This window comes from Cebus imitator, unplaced genomic scaffold (assembly GCF_001604975.1).
Source record: "Cebus imitator isolate Cc_AM_T3 unplaced genomic scaffold, Cebus_imitator-1.0 Scaffold77, whole genome shotgun sequence".
NCBI classification, from domain to species: domain Eukaryota; kingdom Metazoa; phylum Chordata; class Mammalia; order Primates; family Cebidae; genus Cebus; species Cebus imitator.
In genome coordinates, this window is record NW_016107392.1 from 5,609,360 (window position 1) to 5,635,681 (window position 26,322).

General features: G+C 47.2%; 1 protein-coding gene across 1 annotated transcript in view; it reads right to left on the minus strand.

The window, feature by feature from the left end:
• Positions 1 to 26,006, minus strand: part of CPA4 (carboxypeptidase A4) — a 30,619-nt gene extending 4,613 nt beyond the window's left edge. Inside the window, exons 1-10 of the mRNA XM_017532552.2 lie at positions 25,892 to 26,006; positions 20,598 to 20,679; positions 20,014 to 20,148; positions 18,518 to 18,616; positions 14,954 to 15,055; positions 13,598 to 13,702; positions 12,778 to 12,888; positions 11,120 to 11,210; positions 8,239 to 8,438; positions 7,130 to 7,214 (exon numbers count right to left, since the gene is read on the minus strand). Of these exons, the coding sequence (XP_017388041.2) occupies positions 7,130 to 7,214; positions 8,239 to 8,438; positions 11,120 to 11,210; positions 12,778 to 12,888; positions 13,598 to 13,702; positions 14,954 to 15,055; positions 18,518 to 18,616; positions 20,014 to 20,148; positions 20,598 to 20,679; positions 25,892 to 25,959 (1,078 nt within the window). The 5' untranslated portion in view covers positions 25,960 to 26,006. The remainder of the gene's footprint in view (positions 1 to 7,129; positions 7,215 to 8,238; positions 8,439 to 11,119; positions 11,211 to 12,777; positions 12,889 to 13,597; positions 13,703 to 14,953; positions 15,056 to 18,517; positions 18,617 to 20,013; positions 20,149 to 20,597; positions 20,680 to 25,891) is intronic.
• Positions 26,007 to 26,322: the final 316 nt, after the last annotated feature.

Consider the following 26,322-nt stretch of genomic DNA (forward strand, 5'->3'; position numbering starts at 1 on the left):
GCATCTAAGAACTAGGGTTGAGAAGTCCAATTGGCCATGAAGAAAGGGGCTTAAATCTCTTCTACATGCGCTGTTTTAGAAGGCAGAAGAGTGTAAAATCCACCTTAGAATTATTTTCCTCTAAAATGGCTGATCTAAGAAAGGTCAGCCCTTGAAAAGACAATGTCGACTCTGTGTGACACACACCACAACCTATGGCGCTGGCTAGAATGTTGTTATACAAAGATTGATTGCTTTTTTTGGAAAACGAGGAGGACGGACAAGGCCTATAAAGAATACGAATGACAGGCTCTTAGAAAAGGTGGAAATTGCATGTCTCCCAGACAGCCCTCGGGAGAGCTTTCCTCCTCTTCTTTTGGAGGAATCTGATGGGTATCTCCGGGTTTTGACAGTTTATGCTGGGGAGGAGAGAGAAGAATGTGTCTGATGCAGGGGGACAAGGCCATTATTTAAGCTGGTGTTTGACCCAAAGGCCAGGACCCTGATGACCCCCAAAGATCTTTGGAGAGAACGTCCTCAGAGGGCTCCTACCAAGTCTCTTTTAACTGTCTTTGGCCCCTCACTAAGCGCTCTAATTAAGCAGAGGATGGAGAAAGTCTCCGGGTGTGTTCTCTGAAGAGTTCCCATTTAGCCACACTAATAACAAGAAACCATGAATTATTAATGGATTGTTGCTGCAGTTAGCAACACAAACACCAACATCATCTGATGGCATCTGAAACAGAGATGGAGTCCAGAGGAGGGCCCAGGGGGTGGATGGAGAATCTTCCCAGAAGAGGGGGTCTGAAGCAAAGCCAGCTCAGAGTGAGGCAAGTCGGAAGGGAGAGTGAGCGACAGTGTTGAAGAGGAAAGAAACAGCAGCAAGTTTGCAGGGGTTCTGAGGGTGGATCAACTATTGGGACACTGTGATAGAAACGGCAAGAGAGGGGAAAGAAGGGCGCGGTGGCTCACGCCTGTAATCCCAGCACTTTGGGAGGCTGAGAAAAGCAAATCACTTGAGCCCAGGAGTTTGGGACCAGCCTGGGCAACCCTTTCTCCTCAAAAAAAAATACAAAAATTAGCCAGGCGTGTTGGTGTATGCCTGTACTACCAGCTACGCAGGAAGCTGAGGTGGGAGGATCACCTGAGCCTGGGGAAGTCGAGGCTGTAGTGAGCCGAGATTGCGCCACTGCACTCCAGACTGGGCAAGAGAGTAAGACCCTGTCTCGTGAAATTCAGAGGAAAAAAAAAAGGGAGGGTACCATCTTAAAGGGGATAAGAGCTGCACCTCCCACGTTTATACAGCCAGGCATCACTTCACAGTGGAGGGACGTTTTCATCATCGTGCAATGTATTTACACAAACCTAGATGGCAGAGCCTCCTGTACACCTAGGCTGCAAACCTGAACAGCATGTGACTGCGCTGAATACTGCTGGCAGCTGTAACACAATGGTATTTGTCTAGCTCAACAAATCTAAACACACAAAAGCTGCAGTAGGCCAGGTGCACGGCCTCATGCCTGCCATCTCAACACTTTGGGAACCTGACAAGGGAGGACTGCTTGAGCCCAGATAAAGACTCCTTCAGGTATTTTCTTCTCACAGTCTAAAGATATGCTCGGCCATGAGGCGCTCACCTCCATCTCATCCTCTCCCATGCAAGCCCTCCATTCAATTCTCCTTCAACGCTCTATCTCTCTTCATAAATGCTACTCCCCCAATCCCACCACTCTTTTACCTTAAACACCATTTTTTTTTTGACAGAGTTTTACCCTTGTCACTGAGTGCAATAGCGTGACCTCAGCTCACTGCAACCTCCACCTCCCGGGTTCAAGTGATTCTCCTGCCTCAGCCTCCCAAGTAGCTGGTATTACAGGTGCACACGACACCCAGCTAAAGTATTTTAGTAGAGACTGGTTTCACCATGTTGGCCAGGCAGGTCTCAAACTCCTGACCTCAGGTGAGCCGCCCCCCTCAGCCTCCCTAAGTGCTGGGATTACGGACGTGAGGCAGTGCGCCCAGCCTCAGCACCAATTTTAAACCCCAACTAACACTCATGCTCTGATCTAATTAAAAGTTATCTCACTGTATTTCACCACCTTACTTCCACTCACATATAGGGAGCCCCAAATTACTTTATAGATGGCAGCACATCGACAAGCCCTCCCTCCAAGCAGGATATGCCATTATTGAGGGATAGCATGATGATTCCCACCTATAAGAGTTGTAGAGGCTGCCCCCTTGCCTTTGGGCACATCCTCCCAAGAAGCAGAATCAGTTGCCCTAATAAGAGCACTAATTCTAGCAAAAAACACCCAAGTTAATATACACACCCGTTCTAAATATGCCGATAACATCATCCATTCCAATGCCCAGATTTGGAGCGAGCAGGGTATCTCACGGCTGAGAGAACTCCTATCATTAATGGAAAACTAATCTATCATCTATTAAAGGCCACTTTACTTCCAGAAAAGGTTGGAGTTATTATCCATTGCAAAGGACATCAATCAGGTAAGAGCTACATTTCTTTAGGGAACGATGAGGATGATTATTGGGCAAAACACGTCTCAACCAATCCTCCATTTCCCTAATACCTATTTCTCCTCATATGACAGATCCCCTCCTTTTATCCTAAACACCAAACACAGCAACTAGTTATGGAGAGGGCGCAAGTCAAACCCCCATACTGGTTCATATGAAACAAATTAGTTCTACCAAACCCTCAAAAACAACTCTTTTATGGGATATCCACAATCTCTTCCACAGAGCCATTCCCCACTACAGTTCTTAACTTCCCATATACGCATAACCCCAGATATAAAGGAACAGTTAAAAGCCATTTCCCATCAATGCTCTATTTGTCAGAAAGCATCACCCCCTTCCAAAACCAAACCCCCTTTTCTCTCAACCCATCAAGCCAGGGGACACCTTTCAGGACAAGACTGGCAAATTCATTTTACCCATATTTCCCCAGCAAAAAAGATTCCATTTGTTTTTGTTCTGGTTAATACCTTTCGGGATGGGTCAAGGTTTTTCTCATCTAACAAACAACCTTCTACTGTCAGCTCCAAATTAATAATAGAAATCATACCCAGGTTCGGGGTGCCTCTTTTTTTTCCAATCTGAGAAGGGTCCTGAATTAACTTCTCAAATTACTCAAACACTTGCACAAGCCCTACAAATCACCTGGAAGCTACTCATCCCCCATCAACCTCAATCTTAAGGAAAGGTTGAAAAAAATGAATAACATTCTAAAAAACACCCTCACCAGGTACTCACCAAACACAGACAAACTGGGTTACACTTTTACCTTTGGCCCTTCTAAAAACTCGGGCACTCCCATGTAAACCTCCAATGCTCAGCCCCTATAAACTCATGTCTGAAAGACCACTCGCCCCTTTTGTTCCACCTCGAGTCAAGCCCCACCTCTTCCCACCCCTCTCATTTCCCCCCTTCTGTATACCATCCACTGTTTTATTTGGGAATATGCTGACAAATGCCTGGCACAACCTGTAACCGACTCTTCTAATCCCTCCCTACAGCCAGGAGACGGGGTTCTGTTAACAGACCCCAGCCCTACTCCCAGCTCCCCGCTCACACCTCAATGGAAAGGACCTTACCAGATCATCCTCACTACACCTACGGCAGCAAAGCTCCAGAGACTCCCCAGCTGCTTTCATGATACTTCTCTCAAGAAAGCAGGCTTCCCTTCACCACACACCCAAACAACCACGTCTAAAACCCCTTCAGCCTTCTCTTGTATCTCCACATGACCCACTTACCCTTGCCTCACCCAAATCCCGAGGAAAAAGGAAGAGAAATCCACATCAGTTGCTTATATTTCTTTCTCTCCCAAATTTTCATCACTTCCTAACCAACCTCATTAGAGACCTTCAGTGATACCCTTACAAAATTCCCACTATACACCCTGATCAGCTCCTTACTGAACTGTGGGACCTATGGCTTCAAGGAACTTTCCAGAACTTTACTCCTACGCAAATAACTTTTTTCTCCTTTTGTTTGTTTCTTTCAATATAAATTCCCTGATCCCATCAACCTCACCAATACAACCACTCCTCACCACTCTCAAACTGGAATGCTCTGTAAACCTTGGCACGATTCCTCTTGCTACAAGCTAACTGTTCCTTTGCTCCGGAATGCTAGATGTGTTTATGTCTGTCTTTTCAGCTTATGCAGCCCTTCCTACACCCCTGCATGACCTTTTCACAGGAAACATAATCCTGATTTATAAACCCCCAAAAGGAGCTTCCTTTTTTAAAAGAACTGACACCCTGGTCAGCGATTATCCCACTTCCAGGACCAATCAGGCCAACAAATTATTTCAAACCTATTACAACTCCCTACAATGCCTCAAGCCCCAATGCCCTCCCATTGAAGGGGCCATAACTAAACATGCCCCCCTTTTACAACAGCCTCACTTTGCCTCTAAGGAGAATTTCCCTATAGGGTTCTTAACACATAACCAATGCAAATGCACTACCATTATTAAACACGCCTCTGACCATCAAACTAAGTTGACTACCAAGAATCGCCAGAAGCAAACGGTGCAACCCACTGGTTTTACAGCCTCTCCCTCAATCAATGCTTCCAGCCTAACTTGTGCATTCCTAGCGCCCACCCTTTCCCATGGTTCAGTATCAATGGTGCAACATCCAACTGCCTTATTGTGTTTAAAAAAAAACACTTCCTATTGTCCATCTGGAGTAATAAACCACAAGAAAGAAAAAACACCCCATCTTTCATTCACTTGTTTTCTTTCCGTATCTCCGCCTGTACTTACAACAAAGGCTTGTTCTTTTGGTGCGGCACCAACACATGTCTCTGTCTCCCCACCAACTAAACTGGAGCCTGCACCCTAGTTTATCTTTCTCCCCCCATTAAACTAATTCCTTCTAATCAACCTTTTCCCTCCGTCCAATAAGTTTTTAAAAAGAGGGCCATCCGCGTCATTTCTCTGATGGCGGCCTTAGGTATGCCCTCCGAACTTGGATTGGGAGCAGGCAGATTGTCCACCTCTTTAACATACTTTAAAATTCTTTCAGCCAGGCTCAGTGGCTCACGCCTGTAATCCCAGCACTTTGGGACGCCGAGGTGGCCAGATCACGAGGTCAGAAGTTCGAGACCAGCATGGCCAAGATGGTGAAACCCTGTCTCTACTAAAGATACACACACACACAAATTAGCTGGGTGTGGTGGCGTGCGCCTGTAATTCCAGCTATTTGGGAGGCTAAGGCAGGAGGATCGCTTGAACCTGGGAGGCGGAGGTGCAGTGAGCTGAGATGGAGCCATTGCATTCCAACCTGGGTGACAGGATGAGACTCCACGTCAAAAAGAAAGACAAAAACAAAATCCAAAAAAACTCAACAGAACTACAGGGTTCTTTAAAAAATATAGCCCAGCTGGGCGCGGTGGCTCAAGCCTGTAATCTCAGCACTTTGGGAGGCCGAGGCAGGTGGATCACGAGGTCAAGAGATCGAGACCATCCTGGTCAACATGGTGAAACCCCGTCTCTACTAAAAATACAAAAAATTAGCTGGGCATGGGGGCACGTGCCTGTAATCCCAGCTACTCAGGAGGCTGAGGCAGGAGAATTGCCTGAACCCAGGAGACGGAGGTTGCGGTGAGCCAAGATCGCGCCATTGCACTCTAGCCTGGGTAATAAGAGCAAAACTCCGTCTCAAAAAAAAAAAAATATATATATATATATAGCCCAAAGCTTTATAAAAGCCCAAGACCTACTAGACTCCTTAACTGGAGTAGTCCTTCAAAACAGATGGGGAATAAATCTTACAACAGCTGAAAAAGGGAGCCTCTGCCTCTCATTGGGTAAGAAATGTTGCTTCTACCTCAACCAACTGGGCCTATTAAGAAACGCTGCTGAAAAACTTTTAAAAAGGGTTGAAAAACTAAGGGACTAGCAAAACAAACAAATAAATTATTGGTTTGGAAACAAAACCATAACACAGGTCATCCCATTCCTGGGCTCTCTTCTAATAACATGCCTAGGACTAATGTTCTTACCCTGCCTAATCAATCTTTTTCAAAGATGTTTAACCGATAGAATCATGGCCATCTCACCGACTACTGCCCAAAAACATCCACAGACAGCGTTACTCCCACAGTCAATCCAGGACCAAAAACCTCTCCATGCCCCCTCAGCAGGAAGTAGGCAAAAAGAACATGCCACCCTTTGTCCTTTTATAACTATAGGGTCTGGATTGACACAGCAGGAGCATCACCATCTTGGGCAAATACTGCCCTTTTCAGTTACCCGTGATTAAAAACCAGCCCAAAACATCAGCCCAATAGGTAATGTCAGTGTGACCAGAAATATTCAAACCCTAAGATAAACTTCCCCTCTGACCAGAAACATGCCAACCCCAAGATAACCTCCCCTCTGATCAGAGACATTCCAACCCGAAATAAACTCTCCTTCACACAGAAAGATTCTGAACCTGCAATAGGCTCCCCCTCCCTAAGCCCTTAAATACCCCTAAACTGTAAGAGAGAAGGCTCCTGACTGAAATCAGCCAGAAGCCCCTCTCAGATTTACTCCCAGAATAGATCTGCCTTTGACTGTTAAACCACTTTTCATCTTTCTTTCCTCTTTCTCTAATTCTTACAAGAAGAGGGCTTGTGCAGAAAAACTCCCCCTTATAATAATCATCAGATCTCAGGAGACTTACTCACTATCATGAGAACAGCACAGGAAAGGCCTGCCCCATGATTCAATTACCTCCCACAACATTCAAGAGGAGATTTGGGTGGGGACACAGCCAAACCATATCAGATGGGTCTTGCTATGTTGCCCAGGCTCTATGTTTGTTCATCTCTTATAGGAAGGTGAGGGAGTCTCCCCCAACTCCCCTACCACCATCAGTTTACCAACTGAAAGGTAGGTTTCCTTTGAAAATGGAAGGGTGGGCATGAGGAATTTTTGACATGATGTTGATGAAGAGGATTGCATGCAGCAGCTGTCACCACACAGGCGTGACGTAGTTCAGTCTATTATTAACAACAAAAACAATCCGATGACAAATAGGAAGTCTAACTTGCAGCTCTCCTCCTCTGTTTCGAGTCTCCTCCCAAAGCGCTTCCTAAATAACTAATAAACACGGGGACTACTTACAGACAGTAGTGCAGGTGGGACCCACTTGGTACTCAGTGCCCGACACGGAAGCCAGAGCTTTGGCCGCACGCCTCGCCAGCTTGTCCTGGAAAGGGGGAATCCGTGGAGTGAGAAAGAACAGATCCTGAAGCTTGACCTTCCTCAGCCGCTCTGCTCAGGGATGGTTTGGAAGATTCTCAGCCCCTCCCCTGATTTCCTTTCTGGTTCCCTCTTTCACCTTCGCCCAGACCCAAGGCCCATCTGTAAACCGAGGGAGGGGCTGTGGTTGCTTCAGCTCTTTCTCTCACCACACCCTCAGTTCTTGACTCCCAGTTTGGGGAAGGAGGTGAGGAAGGAAGGGGCAGCCTGTGTGTTATGTACTCGGACTGGAAGAGATGGGGGATCTGGGGCTGCTCATTGACCCGCTAGGAGTCTAGTAAAGGCACCACCCTCTTCACCTGTCCTGAGGAGGGGGACGTCACACACAGGGACATGAGGGAGGCCAAATATGTTCTAGAGAAGGCTCTCAAAGAGTCGGGTGTGCAGAGTGGAGAAGGAGGAGGACCACCACAGGCAGATGACCCCTGTGTAAAGTGCCTGCCAGAGAGGCTGCGTAGGGGTGGGGCAGCAGAATCTAGCCCCAGCTTTGCCATGAGCCCAGGAGGGGCTACGTCTGCCCAAGGTTCAAGGGCTGGCTGTGGCCCTGGGCAGCTACCTGCAGTCACCCTGCAGACGCCAGCCCTGCTCCGGATGGCCCACGTTCTGGATGACACACAGGGCACCCCAGGCTGTGGCCTTCGCCCTCCCTGAACTCTTCCTTCACTAGAGTGAGGAGCTTTCCCCTTGCCCACCCGGGTGCCTCCCAAAGTCCTTGGCAGGCAGTGGGTCCATAATACACTGCAGTCAGAAAAACAAGGGAGAAGGAGAGGCAGGGGCAGGCATGGTTCTGGGAACTCACAGCAGACACAGCAGATGACGGCACAACCCACAGGGCAGGGAGAGAAGACTGGGCCTTCGATGAAACATGCCCAGGCTCCTGGACCTTCCCTATAAAGCTGCAGAGCTACCACCTTAGCAGCACCAGAAGGGTCAGGAGGCCCTGGGCTGGGTGGCAGGCAGCTGTGACTCACCAGTTCCTCAGCATCAGGGGCCTTTTTGGCTGTGTACCCATAAGGATACATCATCAGCTGCGAGTAGCTGTGCAGGTCGATGAAACACTTGAAATTCCCATGTTTTTGGATGAAATCTACCACCGATTTCACCTCCACTTCCGAATTGGCATGGGGTCCATGGTACACTTCAGAGCAAGGGTCGTCGCTGGCTCCCTTTCCTGTTGGGGTCAGCCCAAGCAGAAACGTTAACTCATAGTCTAAGAACACAGAAGCTAAGACACTCAACCCAGAGGAGGGGCCGAAGGTATTGGCCACAGACAGGCCACGGCGAGACGGCCCTGAGCACTAGTCCACGGTGGGCACGGACTGCAGAGAGGGTCCGGGAGAGGGAGGGTTGGATGTTGGGTCTGCTACAGCTGAGGAGAAAAACTGCTAGAGTTGACCCTGCATTGTACCAATGGGAGTTGTCATAAATAATTAATATCACCCTTGAGAATGAGTTGTAATTAATAAGTAGTCTAGATAATTAATATGAATACCAATAAATAATGGAAATGACTCCATTTATTCTGGTGTCAACTTATTCTCTTGGTTCAGATCTTAAAGGCCAAGTGTGTCAGAAATAATCAATTGTTGTAGCTAAAATCTCGATTATTTGACAGGTATTTAAAAACACTGCCTTCTGTATTACTTCATAATGTAGTTCCCTCAGGTTTCGGGGGGGGGTGTGCACACGTGCGTGTGTGTCTGTGTGTGTGTGTATGAGTGCGACTGAAACCACCCCAGTGGTGGGAATATCTAACTTAACTTTGAAACCCTGAGTTTCAAAGTTTTGTTTTTCCCACAGTCATTATGTTCCCCCAGTGGTTTTTGTGGTATTTCCATACAAGTAAAAGGAGTACATTAAAAACAAACCATCAGGGCCAGGCGCAGTGGCTCATGCCTGTAATCCCAGCACTTTGAGAGGCTGAGATGGGAGGATCTCTTAAGCCCAGGAGTTCAAGACCAGCCTGGGCAATATGGCAAAACCCCATCTCCACAAAAAATACAAAAATTAGCCAGGCATTCTGGTGTGTGCCTATAATCTCAGCTACTCAAGAGGCTGAGGTGGGAGGATTGCTTGAACCCAGGATGTCAAGGCTGCAGTGAGCCGTGATCGCACCGCTACACTCCAGCCTGGATAACAGAGCACGACCCTGTCTCAACAAAACAAACAACCCATCAGCACAGCCTAGGAACAGTGAAAGAGAACGGTCTAGATTTGGAATTGGAAGGTGAGTTTAGATCAGCATTCTGATCACCCACGACATCTTGAGATTGTCTCTGGGCTTCAACCATCTCATTTCAGATCACAAAATTCACTCGCTAGGCGAGAAGAATAAATACGATAAATACGGGAAGGTATTTGGTACACAGTCAGCACTTTTGCAGAGGGTGGTTTTTAAATCAGAGCCCAGGTCTGCTAATTCTCTTTTCCTTTCCCTGACAGCCAGCTGCTAAGGTTGATATCTAAACGTACTGGAGTGGGATTTTCATAGCACAGTCTTGCCTATTGGGGTGACAGTGCTAATTGCTCGCTGGGAGGTGCTGCCAGGAGTCCTTCTGCCCACTCACAACTTGCCCAGGCAGGGCTGGTAAGGTCAGGGATAAGGAAGGTTCCCTGTTTCGTATGCCTAAGAGTACGGTGTTTTAAAAATATTAGTGTAGATTGCAATCTCAATGTAATGATGCGCTGCCCCACCATTCTCTCGGGAGGACAGACATTACTATCATTCCCTTTCAAAGTAAAAAAAAAAAAAAAATACATTTTAAAAAACAACAAACGGCCACGCGCAGTGGCTCACGTCTGTAATCCCAGCACTTTGGGAGGCCTAGGCGGGTGGATCACGAGGTCAAGAGATCGAGACCATCCTAGCCAATGTGGTGAAACCCCATCTCTACTAAAAAATACAAAAATTAGCTGGGCGTGGTGGCACGTGCCTGTAGTCCCAGTTACTCAGGAGGCTGAGGCAGGAGAATGGCTTGAACCCAGGAGGTGGAGGTTACAGTAAGCGGAGATCCTGCCACTGCACTCCAGCCTGGCGCCTGGCGACAGAGCAAGACTCTGTCTCAAAAAGAAAAAAAAAAAACAGCTCAGGTGCAGTGGCTCACGCCTGTAATCCCAACACTTTGGGAAGCTGAGGCAGGAGGGCAACCTGAGGTCAAGAGTTTGAGACCAGCCTGGCCAACATGGCGAAACTCTGTCTCTACTAAAAATACAAAAATTAGCTGGGCGTGGTGGCCCACATCTGTAGTTCCAGCTACTCAGGAGGCTGAGGCAGGAGAATCACTTGAACCTGGGAGGCAGAGGGTGCAGTGAAAGTGAGCTGAGATCCTGCCACTGCACTCTAGCCTGGGCAATGGAGCAAGACTTTGTCTCAAAAACTAAAAAAAGGCCAGGCTCAATGGCTCACATCTGTAATCTCAGCACTTTGGGAGGCCAAAGTGGGTGGATCACGAGGTCAGGAGATCGAGACCATCCTGCCAACATGGTAAAACCCCATCTTTACTAAAAAAAAAAAATACAAAAATTAGCCGGGCATGGTGGCGTGTGCCTGTAGTCCCAGCTACTCAGGAGGCTGAGGCAGGAGAATCACTTGAACCCAGGAGGCAGAGATTGCAATGAGCCAAGATCACACCACTGCACTCCAGCCTGGGCAACAGAGCAAGACTTCATCTCAAAAAAAAAACCAACAACAAACAAAACACTAAGTCGGAGCCTAAGGAATGCGCCTCAGTCTCTCAGTGACACAGCAATGAAAACAGAGTAGAAACGGGCTCCATCCCGGACAGCTCAGGGCGTGGGTAGACCAGGCTAGCCCAGGGCAGCAGGATTTGAGAACTGTCTCCCCACACCTACCTGCAAAACTAGCGTTCCAGTTTCTATTTGGGTCAGCACCAAAGCAGGGGCTTCCAGGATTTAGGGACCGTGTCTTCCTCCATAATCGATTCTGAAAAAGCCACCAAGGAGAGGACAAACAACCTGAGGCAGATCAGAGCACTGACGAGGGCTAGGGTAGAGATGACACACGGCCAGGGCAGGCTGCTTGCAGTTCTGCCAGGAGGGCCTTGGGGCTCCAGTCCTCACTGACTGAGCAGTCATCTCTCCTCCTGCAGACAGAGGAGTATTTCTCCTTCTGGCTCTAAGAGAAGGACTTCTTCCAAATGTACTGATGAGACCCTTATACGCTAGAACCAGTCAGATACCACCTGAATCCACTGAACAATTTTTGGCTTTGGCAGAAGTGGAACAAATGGACACTGTTAACCTCGATGATAACGGATGTAACTGGACGTGCACAGCCCCTGTTTCTTGCTAGCCTAAAAAAGATCCCTGAATCCAATCAGGCTCTAGACCTAGCAATTGGTCAATAGGAAACACAGGGGTTAAGGGAACAAACTAAATGACACAACGAAGAAGCCATCAGCCAAATTCAGAATGTGAGACACTGTACAGGACAAATTCTCCTCCCCTAAATGAGTGACACTTTTTAAAGGTGTGTGTGGTGCTGCTGTAGAATAAAAGAGACCACAGAGACACAGCACCAAATGCATGTGTAGACCTTGTGGGGTCCCCACTTGAACAAATAGACTCTTAAAAGACTTTTTTGGGGGGACGGAATCTTGTTCTGTCACCTAGGCTGGAGTACAGTAGTGCAATCTCAGCTCACTACAACCTCTGCCTCCCAGGTTCAAGTGATTCTCGTGCCTCAGCCTCCCAAGTAGCTGGGATTACAGACATGCATCACCACACCCGGCTAATTTTTGCATTTTTAGAAGAGACGGGGTTTCACCATGTTGGCCAGGCTTGTCCCGAACTCCTGACCTCAGGTGATCTGCCTGCCTCAGCCTCCATTTTAAAGATAACTGTGAGTGTTAGATGATGTTAAAGAACCTCCATTAATCCTTTAAAGGTGTTAGTAGCACCATGGGGGTTTTTTAAGGTTTTTTTTTTTTTTTTTTTTCATCAGTTAGAGATGCATACTAAAGTAATTTGACGTGAAGTAACATAATGTGTTGATTTGCTTTAAATACCTCAGGTGATCTGCCTGCCTCAGCCTCCATTTTAAAGATAACTGTGAGTGTTAGATGATGTTAAAGAACCTCCATTAATCCTTTAAAGGTGTTAGTAGCACCATGGGGGTTTTTTAAGGTTTTTTTTTTTTTTTTCTATCATCAGTTAGAGATGCATACTAAAGTAATTTGACGTGAAGTAACATAATGTGTTGATTTGCTTTAAATACGTCAGGAAAAATGTGTGGGAGGGTAAGGGATGAAAAGAAGATTGGTAAAATGTTGGTAATTGTTAAGATTCATGATGGGGATTCATTAGACAATTTTCTCTAAGAAAAAATATCACTTGGTGATTCTCAGCTCTGAGGATGACTAGAAAATGAAATCCCAAGGAAGCTCATAACGTGCACATTTGTGGAAATCCTCTCCAAGGTCAGACAATTAGTTCCTGGCAAAGCAAGGAATTCAACAATCTCCAAGCCCAGCCCACTTGGGACTACTCACTTGAGTCTGAGTATACACATATCCATCAGGATTGGCCACGGGCAACAAGAAAATATCCATTTTCTCCAAGATGGAGGTGATAGCTGGATCCCTCTGGTAATCAGATGCAATCTAAGCAGAGACAACATGCTTGTCAGCTATCCCGTCGCAGGCTGGGTCATTAGGTCTGAACCATGTATCTTCTCAAGATGCCTGGCAACCAGCTAGAATGGATGCTCCTAGAACGGCATCTACCCTCAAAAGCCTCCCTGCCACCCTCAGAGGCTCAGCTCTCTGCACAGCTCTCTGAGCCCTTCAAAGCCTGGAGAGGCACGGCTGCTTGGGGACATGGCTGCTGATGACATCAATGGCAGTGAGTCCTGGGGCACATGCTTTAGGAGGGAACCACACACATCATCATAGCTTTTAGGAATTTGAGCCTCCAATGAAGAAGGACGGAAGATGTGTTCTCCACATGCACCCCTCCTCCACTCCCAGCAGCCTTTCCAGGAGGTGGAGATGGCATGAGGTCCCCGAGGGCCTATGGGGCCTCGTCTGGGTGTTGCTTTGCTCCCTTTCTGCGGGAGCAGAGGCTCAGGCTCAGAGGCTCAGGCCCACTTCTGCTGCATATCAGCTTGCTCACCACCACGAACACAATCATTTGGCCCCAGTGAGCTGACCAAGGGGCTTTGACCATTTGCTTCTCCAATCTGAAAGGGCCCCCAGCAGAGTGGGTCTTAGCAGAGCACCCTCCCACCTCATGCCCCAGGCCCAGCCACGTGGTATGCTTCAGGGCACCCCGGGCCCATCAGCATTCTTGGCGAATACCAGGCGACATGACCTTCCTTGCCGTCCAGATTGCAGTGGCCTGGGAGATCCACTCTCGGGAATGGATGCCTGCATTCAGCCAAATGGCCGGCCGCGGCACGCCTTCCTCCGTGCTGAACTGCAGAAGGGAGAAGAAGCTCGAAAATGACCTGCCTGCCCACACCTCTGCTCCCTTTTCCTCTCCCTATCTCTCTCCCATTCATTTAATTCATTTAAGATAATTCAGGGACCAAATGTTCCTAAGGGCACCATCTATTTATTGAGTTTATCCGTGACCAGGAAGCTTAATTGGTTGGCTGCGGGGCCAAGTGCAGCTCCAGGCAGCCTGAATCTCTCCAGCATTCGGAGCAAATGGAAGAGGAAACAATCGTTACTGTGGATTATGATGCCGGTGCCATTAGAGATAATGTCATGTCTCTTGAAAGACCTCAAATGGTATCCCAACAGTGAGAGACAGAAGGGTACACGAGCCAGGCTGTTTGGTCGAAACGATAAATGAATTTGGTTTAAAATTAAAAGAAGGGAGGCTCGCCATAGCTCTTTGTAAATGACAGTCATGAATCCTGGCTCCTGCCTCTGCCATAGTGTTGGGCCCCCTGGGGTGAGAGCTCGATGCTAATGAAGCCAGGGTCTCCATCAGATTGGCAAATTATTTAAACGTAATTATTCTAGAGCAACCAGCTCCACGGCAGGTCTCCTCCCACACTGGTCACTTGCCTGGTACTATAAGCCTGAGTTCTTTGGGACTTATACGAAGCTAAGGGTTTGGCAGATTCTTAGCACCATCAGTTGTTCCATGGGTTATATGCCCAAATTCCTTCTTATTCATTCAGCCGGATTATTTATGTAATTTATGTCATGACCATAGTTCTCTACCTCTTTTAGACCTGAATCTGTTAGAAATATTTGGAAATGAGGCTTTGTGCAGCCAAGGATCAGAAGCTGGGCTTAAAATTACACCAACCCTCCAAGTAGCTTCCTAGATTGATTTTCCAATAAGTACCCCCTGAAAGCAGAATAGAAGTCTCAGGCCTATCCCAACTTGTCCTGCTATTTACAGAGGTGAGAATGAAAGCAAAAGACTCTGTCCCATCTGAGAGCTTTCTGGAATACTAATCGCCTCCTTCTGATCCTGTCTTTCAGCCACAACTTGGAATGGGATGCGTTCCTTCTAACACCCCCCCACCCCCCGCATTAGACAAAAGCAGGGGACTCTGTCAGACCAAGTTCCACCCCAGGTACAATGTGTCCTGACCTCGCGTTCCTCCCTGAAGTCAAGGAGTTCAAAAAGCTGCCCTTTGCAGAGGTCTGAGGTTTGGGTCCTGGATATGGGAACCCAGGAGATCCCTCCAAGGGCATGTGGCCTTACCTTCAGTACATACATAGGCCGGTTTTCAAACGAATGTCCAATCTTCACCCTGCTCGCCAGGTCAGGAAAGTCTGAGGCAATGTTGTCCATCTCGTGGTAAATCTGAAGCATGAAACAGTGAAGCCAGGGACATTTTAAAAATCTGCTCAGCTCTGGCTGGGTATCTGCAAACTTTACCTTTCCCGTCTGAATTACCTCTTCCAGTACCCTGATCTTGGAGTTGACCATATTATCGGCATGAAAATCCTGATTATGAGAAGTGCTTGAAGAGTCCTTTTCTACAGTCTTCTAAGAGAGTAGCACACTTTATTTGTTCACAAAATCATAGTCCACTAAACTAGGTATAGAGACTTTTCCAGATATTGCTCTAACAGTGTGTCCTTTTGCTCCGTACTAGACTGGACAGTGAAAGACAAGAAGCCAGGCACAGTGGCTCATGCCTGTAGTCCTACCACTTTGGGAGACTGAGGCAAGAGGATTGCTTGAGGCCAGGAGTTTGAGACCAGTGTGGGCAACATAGTGAGACCCTGACTAACATTCAAAACCAAAAAGTATTCATGAAAAATGTGGAGGAGGGAAAAAAAGAAAGAAATTTAAAAATGTAAGAAGAATAATAAAATAAAAACAAGCCAAGTGCGGTGGCTTGTGCCTATAATCCCAGAACTTTGGGAGGCCAAGGTGGGAGAAGCACTTGAGCCCAGGAGCTCGAGACCAGCCTGGGCAACGTAAGGAGACCCCCCAACTCTAGAAATAATGAAAAAAAAATTAGCCAGCTGCAGAGGCATGTGCTTGTGGTCCCAGCTACTTGGAAAGCTGAGGTGGGAGAATCGTTCAAGCCTGGGAGGTTGAGGCTACAGTGAGCCGTGAATGCACCACTGCACTCCAGCCTGGGCGACAAGTGAAGCCTTGTCTGAAAAATAAAAAAAGAAAGAGCTCCAAGGCTCTTAAAAACAGTACTCTCCAAGCCTCTGTGATCACATTCTCTACTCAAAAAAAAATCAAAAATTAGCATGCACCATATGTATGTACACACACACAGACACACACACAATGATACAAATATATTATGTACATTATTAAACAATTGAAATGGTTGTGTTAATAGTACACAGAAATATATGTAGAAATATAAATAGAAGTTGTAATCATTTCTTCCTTCATCCTAGTGGACTATCTTGCTTATACCCCATGGATACACATGCCCCGCTTTAGAGATAATTCTCTAAAGGCTTTGTGAACGCAGTGAAGCAAGGTAAATAAATGGCAAAGGATACCCTTATTTGCTCTCAGGAAAAAAGTTTGATATAAATAGAATTTATCCATCTTAGTTGTTCAAACCACTTGAGGGCCAAAAGAAAATAAACAAATGTATTTGTTTTGGCTTTAAGACTAGAAGAAGAAACTCTACGGAGGAGGAAAATGTGTAATTGATACAGAACAAAGTCAAGTTTAAAGGGTTTCAGATTTGCCATCAATACGGTAGACTGAGCCGCAGCAAGAAACCACCTCTAAATACACAGGCCAGCCAGGTAAAATACAAGAAAAATGATTCACAGCCAAGTTTAAAAGCTGAACAAGAGGAAACTGTAGGTGCCAGAAACAATGAAGGAACTAACTAGGAAGGTGGAGGGTGAGAGCTCATGCCACAGAGCCCAATCTCCGCCTTGGGTGCTGCGGGCTTAGGCAAACCTAAACTAGGAGGGGAGACATAGGACCCAGCATGGGACAAAGAGCTGGAATTTGAGAGCTTGGAAGGGGCAATTTGGGCCTCAAATAGGGCCTGGAGATTCTGCCCACTCTACCCACTGACCCTAGAGAGTATAGGAAAAGCAGGATGGCTGCTTTGAACCTTGAGAAAAAAGAGAATCACCAGGAAAAGTTAAAACACCAAGCTGTGTCCAGGTGTGGGGTGCAAATTCACACTGCCCGCCACACAAATAATGGCTTTGGAGCCAGAAACTCTGGCGGAAATAAGCATGAGGTTCCCACTAGAGACCTAAGAAAGCCTAAGTGGTTATAGACTGTGAGGTTTTGTTTGTTTGTTTGTTTTTTTGAGACAGAGTCTTGCTTCGTCACTCAGGCTGGAGTGCAATGGCGCCATCTCAGCTCACTGCAACCTCCACCTCCTGGTTTCAAGTGATTCTCCTGCCTCAGCCTCCCAAGTAGCTGGGACTACAGGTGCCCACCACCACGCCTGGATAATTTTTGCATTTTTTTAGTTGAGACGAGGTTTCACCATGTTGGCCAGGCTGATCTCGAACTCCTAACCTCAAGTGTTCTGTCTGTCCCAGCCTCCCAAAGTGCTGGCAGTACAGGTGTGTGCCACCGTGCCCAGCCTAGAACACGAGCTCTTAAAAGCTGTTTTTAGAAAGAACTGCATATAACTAAGCTGGGAGGGTGGTGGCACACCAGTCCACGTAGAGGGTGTCACAGTGTGAGGACAAGATTGCTGTAAGCCAGGCTGCAAAGGGCACCTCAAACCGGAGAAACCAGAGGTGAGTGGGTGAGACAGTGAGGCTCCAGCAGCCGGCAGATGAGGGGATGGCCCCTCCAGGGTCTCCAGGGTGACATTTGCAATTGGTTAGCTCAGCTGCCAAGGGCCCCACATTCATGAGGCTGACGTCATGGGCCTGATCCCTATGTGGGCTCTGAGCTCTGCATTCATCCATGGCCTGGGAGTGAACTCCTAACTTTATCCAGCTGTTTCGCACATGTATGCCATTGGTCACAGGGGGATGAAGACGCAGTGCAGTTGGAAGTGTATTCCATAAACAAAGCTACTGACAAGCATGGGAAAGAAGTGGAAATAGTCAACCTTTGAAATTCTCCCTCAAGAAGAGAAACAACTCAAAGCATATGCCTTGATGTATTAAGGTACAGGAAGGGGAACACTCATTTAGATGTGGGGGTGTGTTCCTGAGCGCGTGGTCTGCAGATGAATGAAGACGACGACCCTGAGGGGTGTAAGAGAACTGTACCGCGTTCATGATGCAGTTCGATTCGACAGTCTCTCTTGATTTCCTAAGTTCCAGTATCCTAGGAAATTATTCTGCCTCAAGTTTTTCATTTGAAGGTTTGGCTTACCTCAACAGCCATCGATATCAAGTGGTTTCTAACTAAACACGGCACCAAAATGCATGATGGAACAAATATGTACATCATAAGTAGTCATGATAAATGAGTGGAAATACTTGGTTAACCTTGGAAATCGCCACTTGTCTGTCTGCCTGGAATAAGTAACATTGTATGCTGGGTAAGTAAAATCGAGGGCTTACGGTAGGGTAGAAGAAGGTTGAATTACAACGACTAGAAATGATTGCAATTATTTTCATGGTGTTCTTAAGGAGTGGCTTAAGGAAAGACGGATGGCTGAGGGGGGAAATGTCAGGTTGTATTTCATGACACTCTTAGGTGCTGGTAGGAGTGAAGCAATCCAAGAACTAGAAAGGAATTGAAATGTACATATTTTAGCCCCTCAGTGAGGGGATATTGTGCTGAAGACTAATGTCTCCCGGAAGTAAGGCGGTAGAGAACCTTGATCTTAACTCACTCTGAAACACTTACAGCTTCCAGAGAATGGTAAGCCCCATAGTTGAAGTTATTACTGCTCCGTTCTTGCCCTTCATTCTGTCGCATTTCTTCATCTTCATTGTCTAAAAGGGTCTGAAAACACACAGCAATGTTGTGAACTGATGCTCTGCAGATGTAGGTTTATGGTTTTTCTGCCATATCTTGGCACATGGGCCAGCCAAGATGGCAGCCCCTTCAGCATATTAAGCAGTGCAAATGTCAAGGTTTAAAAGGGGGTCAGATTTCTTTCATATCTTTCTAACATTTTACTTCTTGGGCCGTGGCTGGTGCCTGTAATCTCAGCACTTTGAGAAGCTAAGGTAGGCAGATCATGACGTCAGGAGATCAAGACCATCCTGGCCAACATGATGAAACCCCATCTCTACTAAAAATACAAAAATTAGCTGGTCATGTGGCACATGCCTGTAATCCCAGCTACGGGAGGCTGAGGCAGGAGAATCGCTTGAACCAGGGAGTCGAAGGTTGCAGTGAGCCAAGATTGCACCACTGTACTCCAGCCTGGCGACAGAGCGAGCCTCCGTCTCAAAAAATAAATAAATAAATGTACTTCTTGGTTTCCAACTTACATCACCTAATTCAAAACCCACTTACTCCCTGGAAGCAACATATGTGCTCTTTGGTTATTCTATAGTATGAATTCTCTAGACATCAGGCCGCATCTGGTATCCAGTGTCTCTGAAATACGCAGCTTGGGAAACCATTCAGAAACAAAGACATTCTTATAACCACTCATACTTTGAAGGTTCCTGGCAGATGTCTGTGACATGTGAGGATGATTAATAAGCTCATAGCTGCTAACGCCATCAGGAAACTCCCAGGCCAGGTCACCAATTAGTCCACAACCCACCTCGGCGAAGCAGAGAGCATGAGCCAGACCCTGTCCTGATGTTCAGATACAGGTCGTGAGGCCAGAGGATGGTGTTCCCTCTGCTGGGGGCTGTCGACATTCCCCCTGTCTCAAAGGGTGGTCCCCAACCTTTGGCTGGTCCCCAACACCCTCCCCCTGCTGTGCTCTTGCCACCTGACTTCAAAGAAGAAAAGAAAGAGGGACTTATGACTTAAGGCTCATCTAGGATATGCCGGGTACTGTTAGACATTTTACATACATTTAATCCTGAATCTTCTCAACAAATCACATGACGTACGTCTCACTGTCACCATTTTACTGATGAAGAAACAGAGGCTCTGCACGTTAATAGCTTGTCCAAAGACACAGCACACAGTACTAGCAGTTGGCAAAATCAGGATTTGGATCCAAATCTGTGTGGTTCCCTGGCCTATTTATGCCCTTTTTACAATAAAATGTCGTTCCTCTAACAAGTCACTGCACTTTACTTCCATTTACCTCAATTTCCTCATCTATAGTATAGAAAAGGATAAAACCAGACATTGCAAATCTCTCCCGTCTACTCTGGACCGGCTGCGTGGCCCTATGCGAGACCAGGAGGCAGGGGGCTTAGTGTACCTACCTGCAGATCCTCAATTGTCACTTCGTACTCCAAGCCCTGGGAAGTCAGGAAGGATTTAACTGGCTGCAGACTGACAGATGGGACCAGGACATCCACGGGCCGATTGAAGGTGGAGGGAGATTTCCAGACATTGAGCTGAAGAGAACAGAAATGAAACCAGATTAAAGAACAGTTCAGGTAAAATGTCCAATGAGCTCATTCTTCTAGGACACTGCCAAAAGCCAGGGTGATCCCTGAGAGGCTGGGCTCTGCCCAAGGGCAAAGTCTGCCCATTTCACAATTGTGTCTGCTCAGACCTGCCCAACAAGCAGTATCTGACAGAGACCAAGTGTCGTAAGTGGATGGCAGCTAGAAGGATGGAGCCTGCTGTTCAAGCATCTCTTCTCCCAGGACTCCACCGCCGTGACGTGATCTACGGTGCTCCCTCTCTCATCGGCCCCCCTCAATTGTGTAAAAGGCAAGTGGACTAACACGGGATTATATTCAGAGACTCTTCGGAAATAAAAATAATCACACCAGGAGAGCAAGAGTCTTCTCCCACCAAAGTTAGAAGACACTCAGGAGAGCTAAGAAGAACCAGGTACCTTCAAGTTGTTGGAATTCACTAGCTGACTCAATTTGCTGATCTCGTCTCCATTCCTGACATTAATCCTGAAAACTTGGTCCCTAGAGAAGGAGGAAAAAAAAAAAAGAGCAAAAGGTAATGATGAGCGTTCAGCTGGCAAAGAAACCCCAAGTCTCCTATCCCAGACATAACCAGGCTGAAGGAAAGGAAACGGTCTAGTCTTTGGTTATAATGTATGGCCATTAAAAATAAGGCTACATGGCAACTATGAAAAAGTGCTTATGGCATAACTTTAAGGGAAATATTAAGTGAAAGAGCAGGACACAAAATTGTATGTATGCCATGATTATAAGTATGGAAATAGCAGATGCATTGGAAGAAAAACAGACAGCGGAAATATACCAAATGCTGACAGCCCTTATGTTCGGGTCGTGGGATTATGGATGACTTACTTTTTTCCCCCTTGTATCTGTTTTCTGTAATGTGGTCATATTACTTTATAATGAAAAACATATATATTTTACAGGAAGGAATGTGCCTGAGTTACACGCAAAGCTAACTCAAGACATAAAGAAGCACTTCTTCACTGTCAGGGCTGAGGACTGAAACCCTGGCGGAGCCTCCGTGCTGGAAAGGAAACAGCATCTCCATGCTGGGAGGGTGAGCTGTGCCCTTTTAACCCAGGAGAGGAGGCTGGGTCCTCGCTCAGTCCCTTCCAGCTCCAGAACCCCATACACAGGCTCGTTTGGGTGGACACTGATCATGGCCCATGGTGTTGAGGCTGGGTTTGGGATCTGCTCCTCCCCACAGGGAGAGAAGGGACCCTTAGAGGGCACAGTGGGGGCCGGCAAGTCTCAGTGCCCTTTGTCGTATGTCCTGAGCTTGCTTCATGTACATGATTTAGCTTCCGCAGAGGGGGTAGGTGTAGTGGACCCCGAAGTCCTGTGTGTGGGTGGGAGAAAGCGGGGCCTGAAAAGCTGCCTTTGTGCTCTCAGCTGGCTGCGGAGACAGGGGAGCCATTAGGCCGTTGCTAGGAGACGGCTCCAATGCATCTGCACTCGAAGCTATGACTGCGTCACGCCTTTGACACAAGTGAATGCGAGGAGGGCCGCTGTGGGCTCAAGGACCTGTTGAGAGTGAATGGCTGTCACCGGGAGCTGAGCATGCAGCCTCATGGGGCAGCTCCTCATCAGAAAACCGATTTCATCCAGACGGTCCTTCAGGGTTTTGCTGGGTTCTGGAAGGTTCTAGGGGCTCTCCAGTAGGTCTAGGCCAGTCTCAAGGAGGCAAGGTCCACTGCAGAGCCGCTCCTGCTGTAGGTGGCTGGTTTAGAGGAGATGCCAGTGCTGAAGTTTCTCTTTCTCCCAACCTGCCTGGTCCCCACAGGGTCCTGGAGGTGAGCGGGTAACTGCACCCTGTGGGCACTGCCAATGGCCCTGTGGAGATGCCACTGGCTGGGCAGGTCTCAGTCTGAACCCAACAGGCTTCAGATGAGGCATCAAACCTGGCCTTTCCCTGACCTGAGCGAGCATCCTTGAAAAAAAGGGACCGACGTAGGGCAGAATGGAGCCAGGTGTGATGACTCACACTTGTAATCCCAGTGCTTCAGGAAACCAAGGGGAGAGGATTGCCTGAGGCCAGGAGGTCAAGATCAGCCTGGACAAAATAGGGAGACTTTGTCTCTACAAAAAACATGAAAAAAAATTAGCTGGGCATAGTGGTTCATGCCTGTAGGCCCAGCTACTCAGGAGGCTGAGGCAGGAGGATCACTGGAGCCCAGGAGGTCAAGGCTGCAGTGAGCTATGATCGCACCTCTGCACTCTAGCCTGGGCAACAGAGCAAGGCCCCCATCTCAAAAAATTCACATTAAAAATAAATAAATAAATAAATAAATAAATAAATAAAAAAAACAGAAGGGAAATATTTACTCCTGGATGGGGACGAGGACCTGTCTACTGAACCCCTGCTGTATCAAAACCTACCTCCAACACTCCAGAAAGGGGGTATTTTTAAAACGGGGATTCTCTTAAAAATAAATAAATAAAATAAAATAAAATAAAATGAGGATTCTATACTCAGGAGGTTGAGGCAGGAGGATTGCTTGAGCCCAGGAGTTCAAGGCTGCAATGAGCTATGACTGCATCACTGCACTCCAGTCTGGCTGACAGAACAAGACCCTGTCTCCAAAAAAAAAAAAAAAAAATGGGGGTTCTAGAAAGATCTTGCATGGCGACATATTTATTAGCACAATTAGGCATATGTAAAACACAGCACTGGCTATAGTAATCACAAAGAGTAAAGGGAGAGAGAAGGAACAGAAGAAGAAAAAAAGGAGGGTATAAGAAGAAGCAGCTCTTGGAGTATAAAAATCATGTCACACATTCACCCAGCATGTGCATTTTAGTTTTTCCAAAGTGGTGATTTCACAACAGAACTTGTGGACATTCCTGGGCGTGGTTCAGGACAATGGGACACTGTGTCTCCACCTGGTCCTGAGTATGATTAAATCCGCAACCCCATTTCATCCTGCTCTAATCAGCCAAGCTATAGAGGTTAAAGAAATGTCTGTAGCATGTAAAGAGGCAGGGCAGAAGGGCAGGTGCAGAGTGGAGCCCATTCCATCTGTCTCTTCTTCACCTCTGCCTTCTACCCCACCTTGGTCCCAGCCCAAACTCATTGTGTACTTTTGTACATGCTGTTCCCACTGCCTGCAATCCATCCTTTTTCTCATCTGTCTGGCCCATCTAGTCCCATCGAATCTTTAGGACCCACTCACATCACCCATGAAGCTTTTCCTGACCAGTCCTAGCCGTCTTCAGTTAGCGCTGAACATTGGTGGGGCGGTAGTGGGGTAGCATCATCCTTATGAACAGAAGCACAGTGACACCCGAAAGCAGGAAGGACGTCTCGGGGTGCCATGCAAAGGGCAGCCTTCTTCTTGCCCTTACTGTCCTCCTCTCTGTTTGGAATATGCCCTCTTCTGTTCATGAGGCTCAAGATGGTCGAGCATATCCTATCTCCACTATCTGGAAATTCACTCAAAGACCTTGAACTCTTTCTGAAGATGGAAGATTGGCCTGGGAGGGGGACGTGTTGGGATTTACAGGTGGCCACGTTTGCCTCTCCTGTTCCACGCAGGTGTTCTCGCAGCTCCTCTTAACTCGGTCCTCTCCAATAGCCAGGGGCGTCCAGCTGCTGCCAGTGCAATGGCTGGTACCGCCTCTCCCCCACAGGCGTCTGTGCTCTACAGAGTCCATACCCACTTTGGTGGCTGAGCATCTATCCCTCCCCTTTCACCATGCTGGCAGCCAAGTGTCCCGTTCTTTGTGCCTTTCTCACCTGCCTCCCCAGCCAGGCTTAGCAGCCACCACAGAGTATTTAGAGATGGTTTCACAGAACTCTTAGATGCCTGCCAGCTTCCCGCTGATGCTGATGCTGTAACCAGCTCTGCAACTGCTTCCTGTTCTCTGCCTGCCTGGCACCTCTAGGCATCCTGGCTATTGTCCCATCCTGAAGATGTCAGGGCAGAAAACGCCAGTAGAGCAAGAGAGGCTGGGGAGATAGGTGAGGCGGATGGAAGGGAGAGGAATGGGTGGTGGGTGGTGGGTGGTGGGGAGAAAGCATCATCCTCATCTTCAGCAGCCAATCCAGAGCCCGGCTTCCCAACGACTTGAATGCTCAGAGGCCCCCTTCCCCTTGCTCTCAATGTTCCCGTTCCTGTAAACTCTGGGTGTCTGGAACGTCTCTAGAGAGCCCAGGAAGAATTCCACTACCTTTGCTAGGTTTGCAACTGTGGCGTGAGAACAGATATGGGGATGAGAATGACACTATCAGTTAACACCATCTGCAATCAGCTCAGGCACACAGCTTTTTCTGCGTAGAATTCCTGCAGAGAGCATTCTAGGGCCTGGCCCAGCTGTTGCAGCCCAGGTGCCCATCGGATTGCAAGAGAGGTCTGTATCTTGCGAAATAGAGATTTTTTTCAGCCACATGAATAGCTGCAGTAGGAGCCTGGTGGATCCATGAGTCAGCCCACATGGCAGCAAGTCTAGTCACTACACACCTACTGCTGAGCCGCCTGCAGGAAAATCTCCCTGGCCACCTGCTAACCTAACCCTTCTGAGCTATTTGGCAATAGAGACACAGGTGTGAACAGAAGTCATCACCATAAAAATTAGTCAATCTCATATAAGTAATTACCTCGAAAAACAACCCAAAGTTCCATTAGCCAGATAGTAAAACAGAAAGTGAACTGAGATAGATCCAGGAGACACAAGATTTTATCTGGAAATAAACCTGTGTTATAGCAAAAGAATGCGAGTTTTACATTCAGACTTCCAGCTCCCCCGCTTCCCAGCTAAGTGGCCTTGGACACGTTCCTTAACATTTCTAAGGCTGATTTTTTTTTTCCATGTTTAAATGGAAGAAAATAACACCCCTGCCTGGCAAAGTGGTTGCGTGACGCAAAAGATAATGTACATGAAAGCTCTTTGCAAATGGCAAAGTATTATGCAGTAATGAGTTATTATAATTCAGTCTTCTAGCAGGGCACCATGGTATCCTTTTTACCTCTCCTACCACCCAAATGTCACTCCTTTGCAAGCCTCAAAGCATTCTGCTTGGAGTGTGCTGAGCACATGTGGGTATACGCACGCGCGCGCACACACACACACGCGCACACGGTGTACAGGCATGTGTCTCTGCATGTCATTTTCATAGCTGTGTCAAGGCAAGACCTGTGAAATCACATCCCAGAAGCCAGTGGGAAAGCACCAGCTCAGAAGGGGTATAGCTCAGGGGTAGAACACTGGACTGCAGATCAAGAGAAAGCACCAGCTCTGCAAAACCTTTGCCATTAACAAAGAAGTGAAATCAACAAGCTTGAGACCCAGGTTTTCCCTGTAAGCATGGCAGAAATTGGAAACAAATCATTTCTGGTAACCAGTAACTCTTGGTAATTAATAACGTAGCTCTTAGTAACCAGTAACTCTTAGTAATTAAAAATGTAGGAGTAAGAAAGGAGATGCCTGGAACTGACCTTATAAAAAAAAAAAAGAACTAGGCAGAAAAAGAACGGCAGGAGACGAGGGAGCTGGGGAGAGACCGCAGCGATCATCTAGTCCTGATTTCACAGATGAAATCGGGTCTCAGAGAAGAGAGTGGACTTGTCCAGGATGACACAGGGACAAAGCTGGCACAAGAGTCCAGCTCTCCTTCCTCCATGTGAGCTATCATCAGCCATTCATTTTCAGTCCCATTTGGCTCCCACATTTCTGAAATAACCAAATAAGAAGAAGTCCAAAAGGAACTTACCCAAAAAACTTTTCTCGGCTACAGATGCTGGACCCAATAAGGGCCCCAATGAACAGTATCCACCTCATATCCCAGGGGAGTCAGTCCTACAGGGGCCAAGTCAAGCTGTATTTATAGTCTGTGGGTGACTCAAGTCCTCAGAAATGCTAATTGATTCCCAAGCACCCTTCCAACTCTGACAGTGCGACAGGCAGGCCCTACCAATGCTCTTCTGTTCCTTTCAAGTGATAAAGATTGAGCATCTCAATTTACAAGGTCAGGAACTTGCTCCAGGGGCTGGAAAGTGTGCCAAGGGTACCATATTGCTCATCACTTGGCATTTAAATAGTGTTTTTTGAGTGAATAAGAAAGTCTCATGGTATTGGATGGAATTTATACTAATAGGAGAGGTGAGATTGTAAACCTGGGATGGGGTTACCTCTAGAATTAAA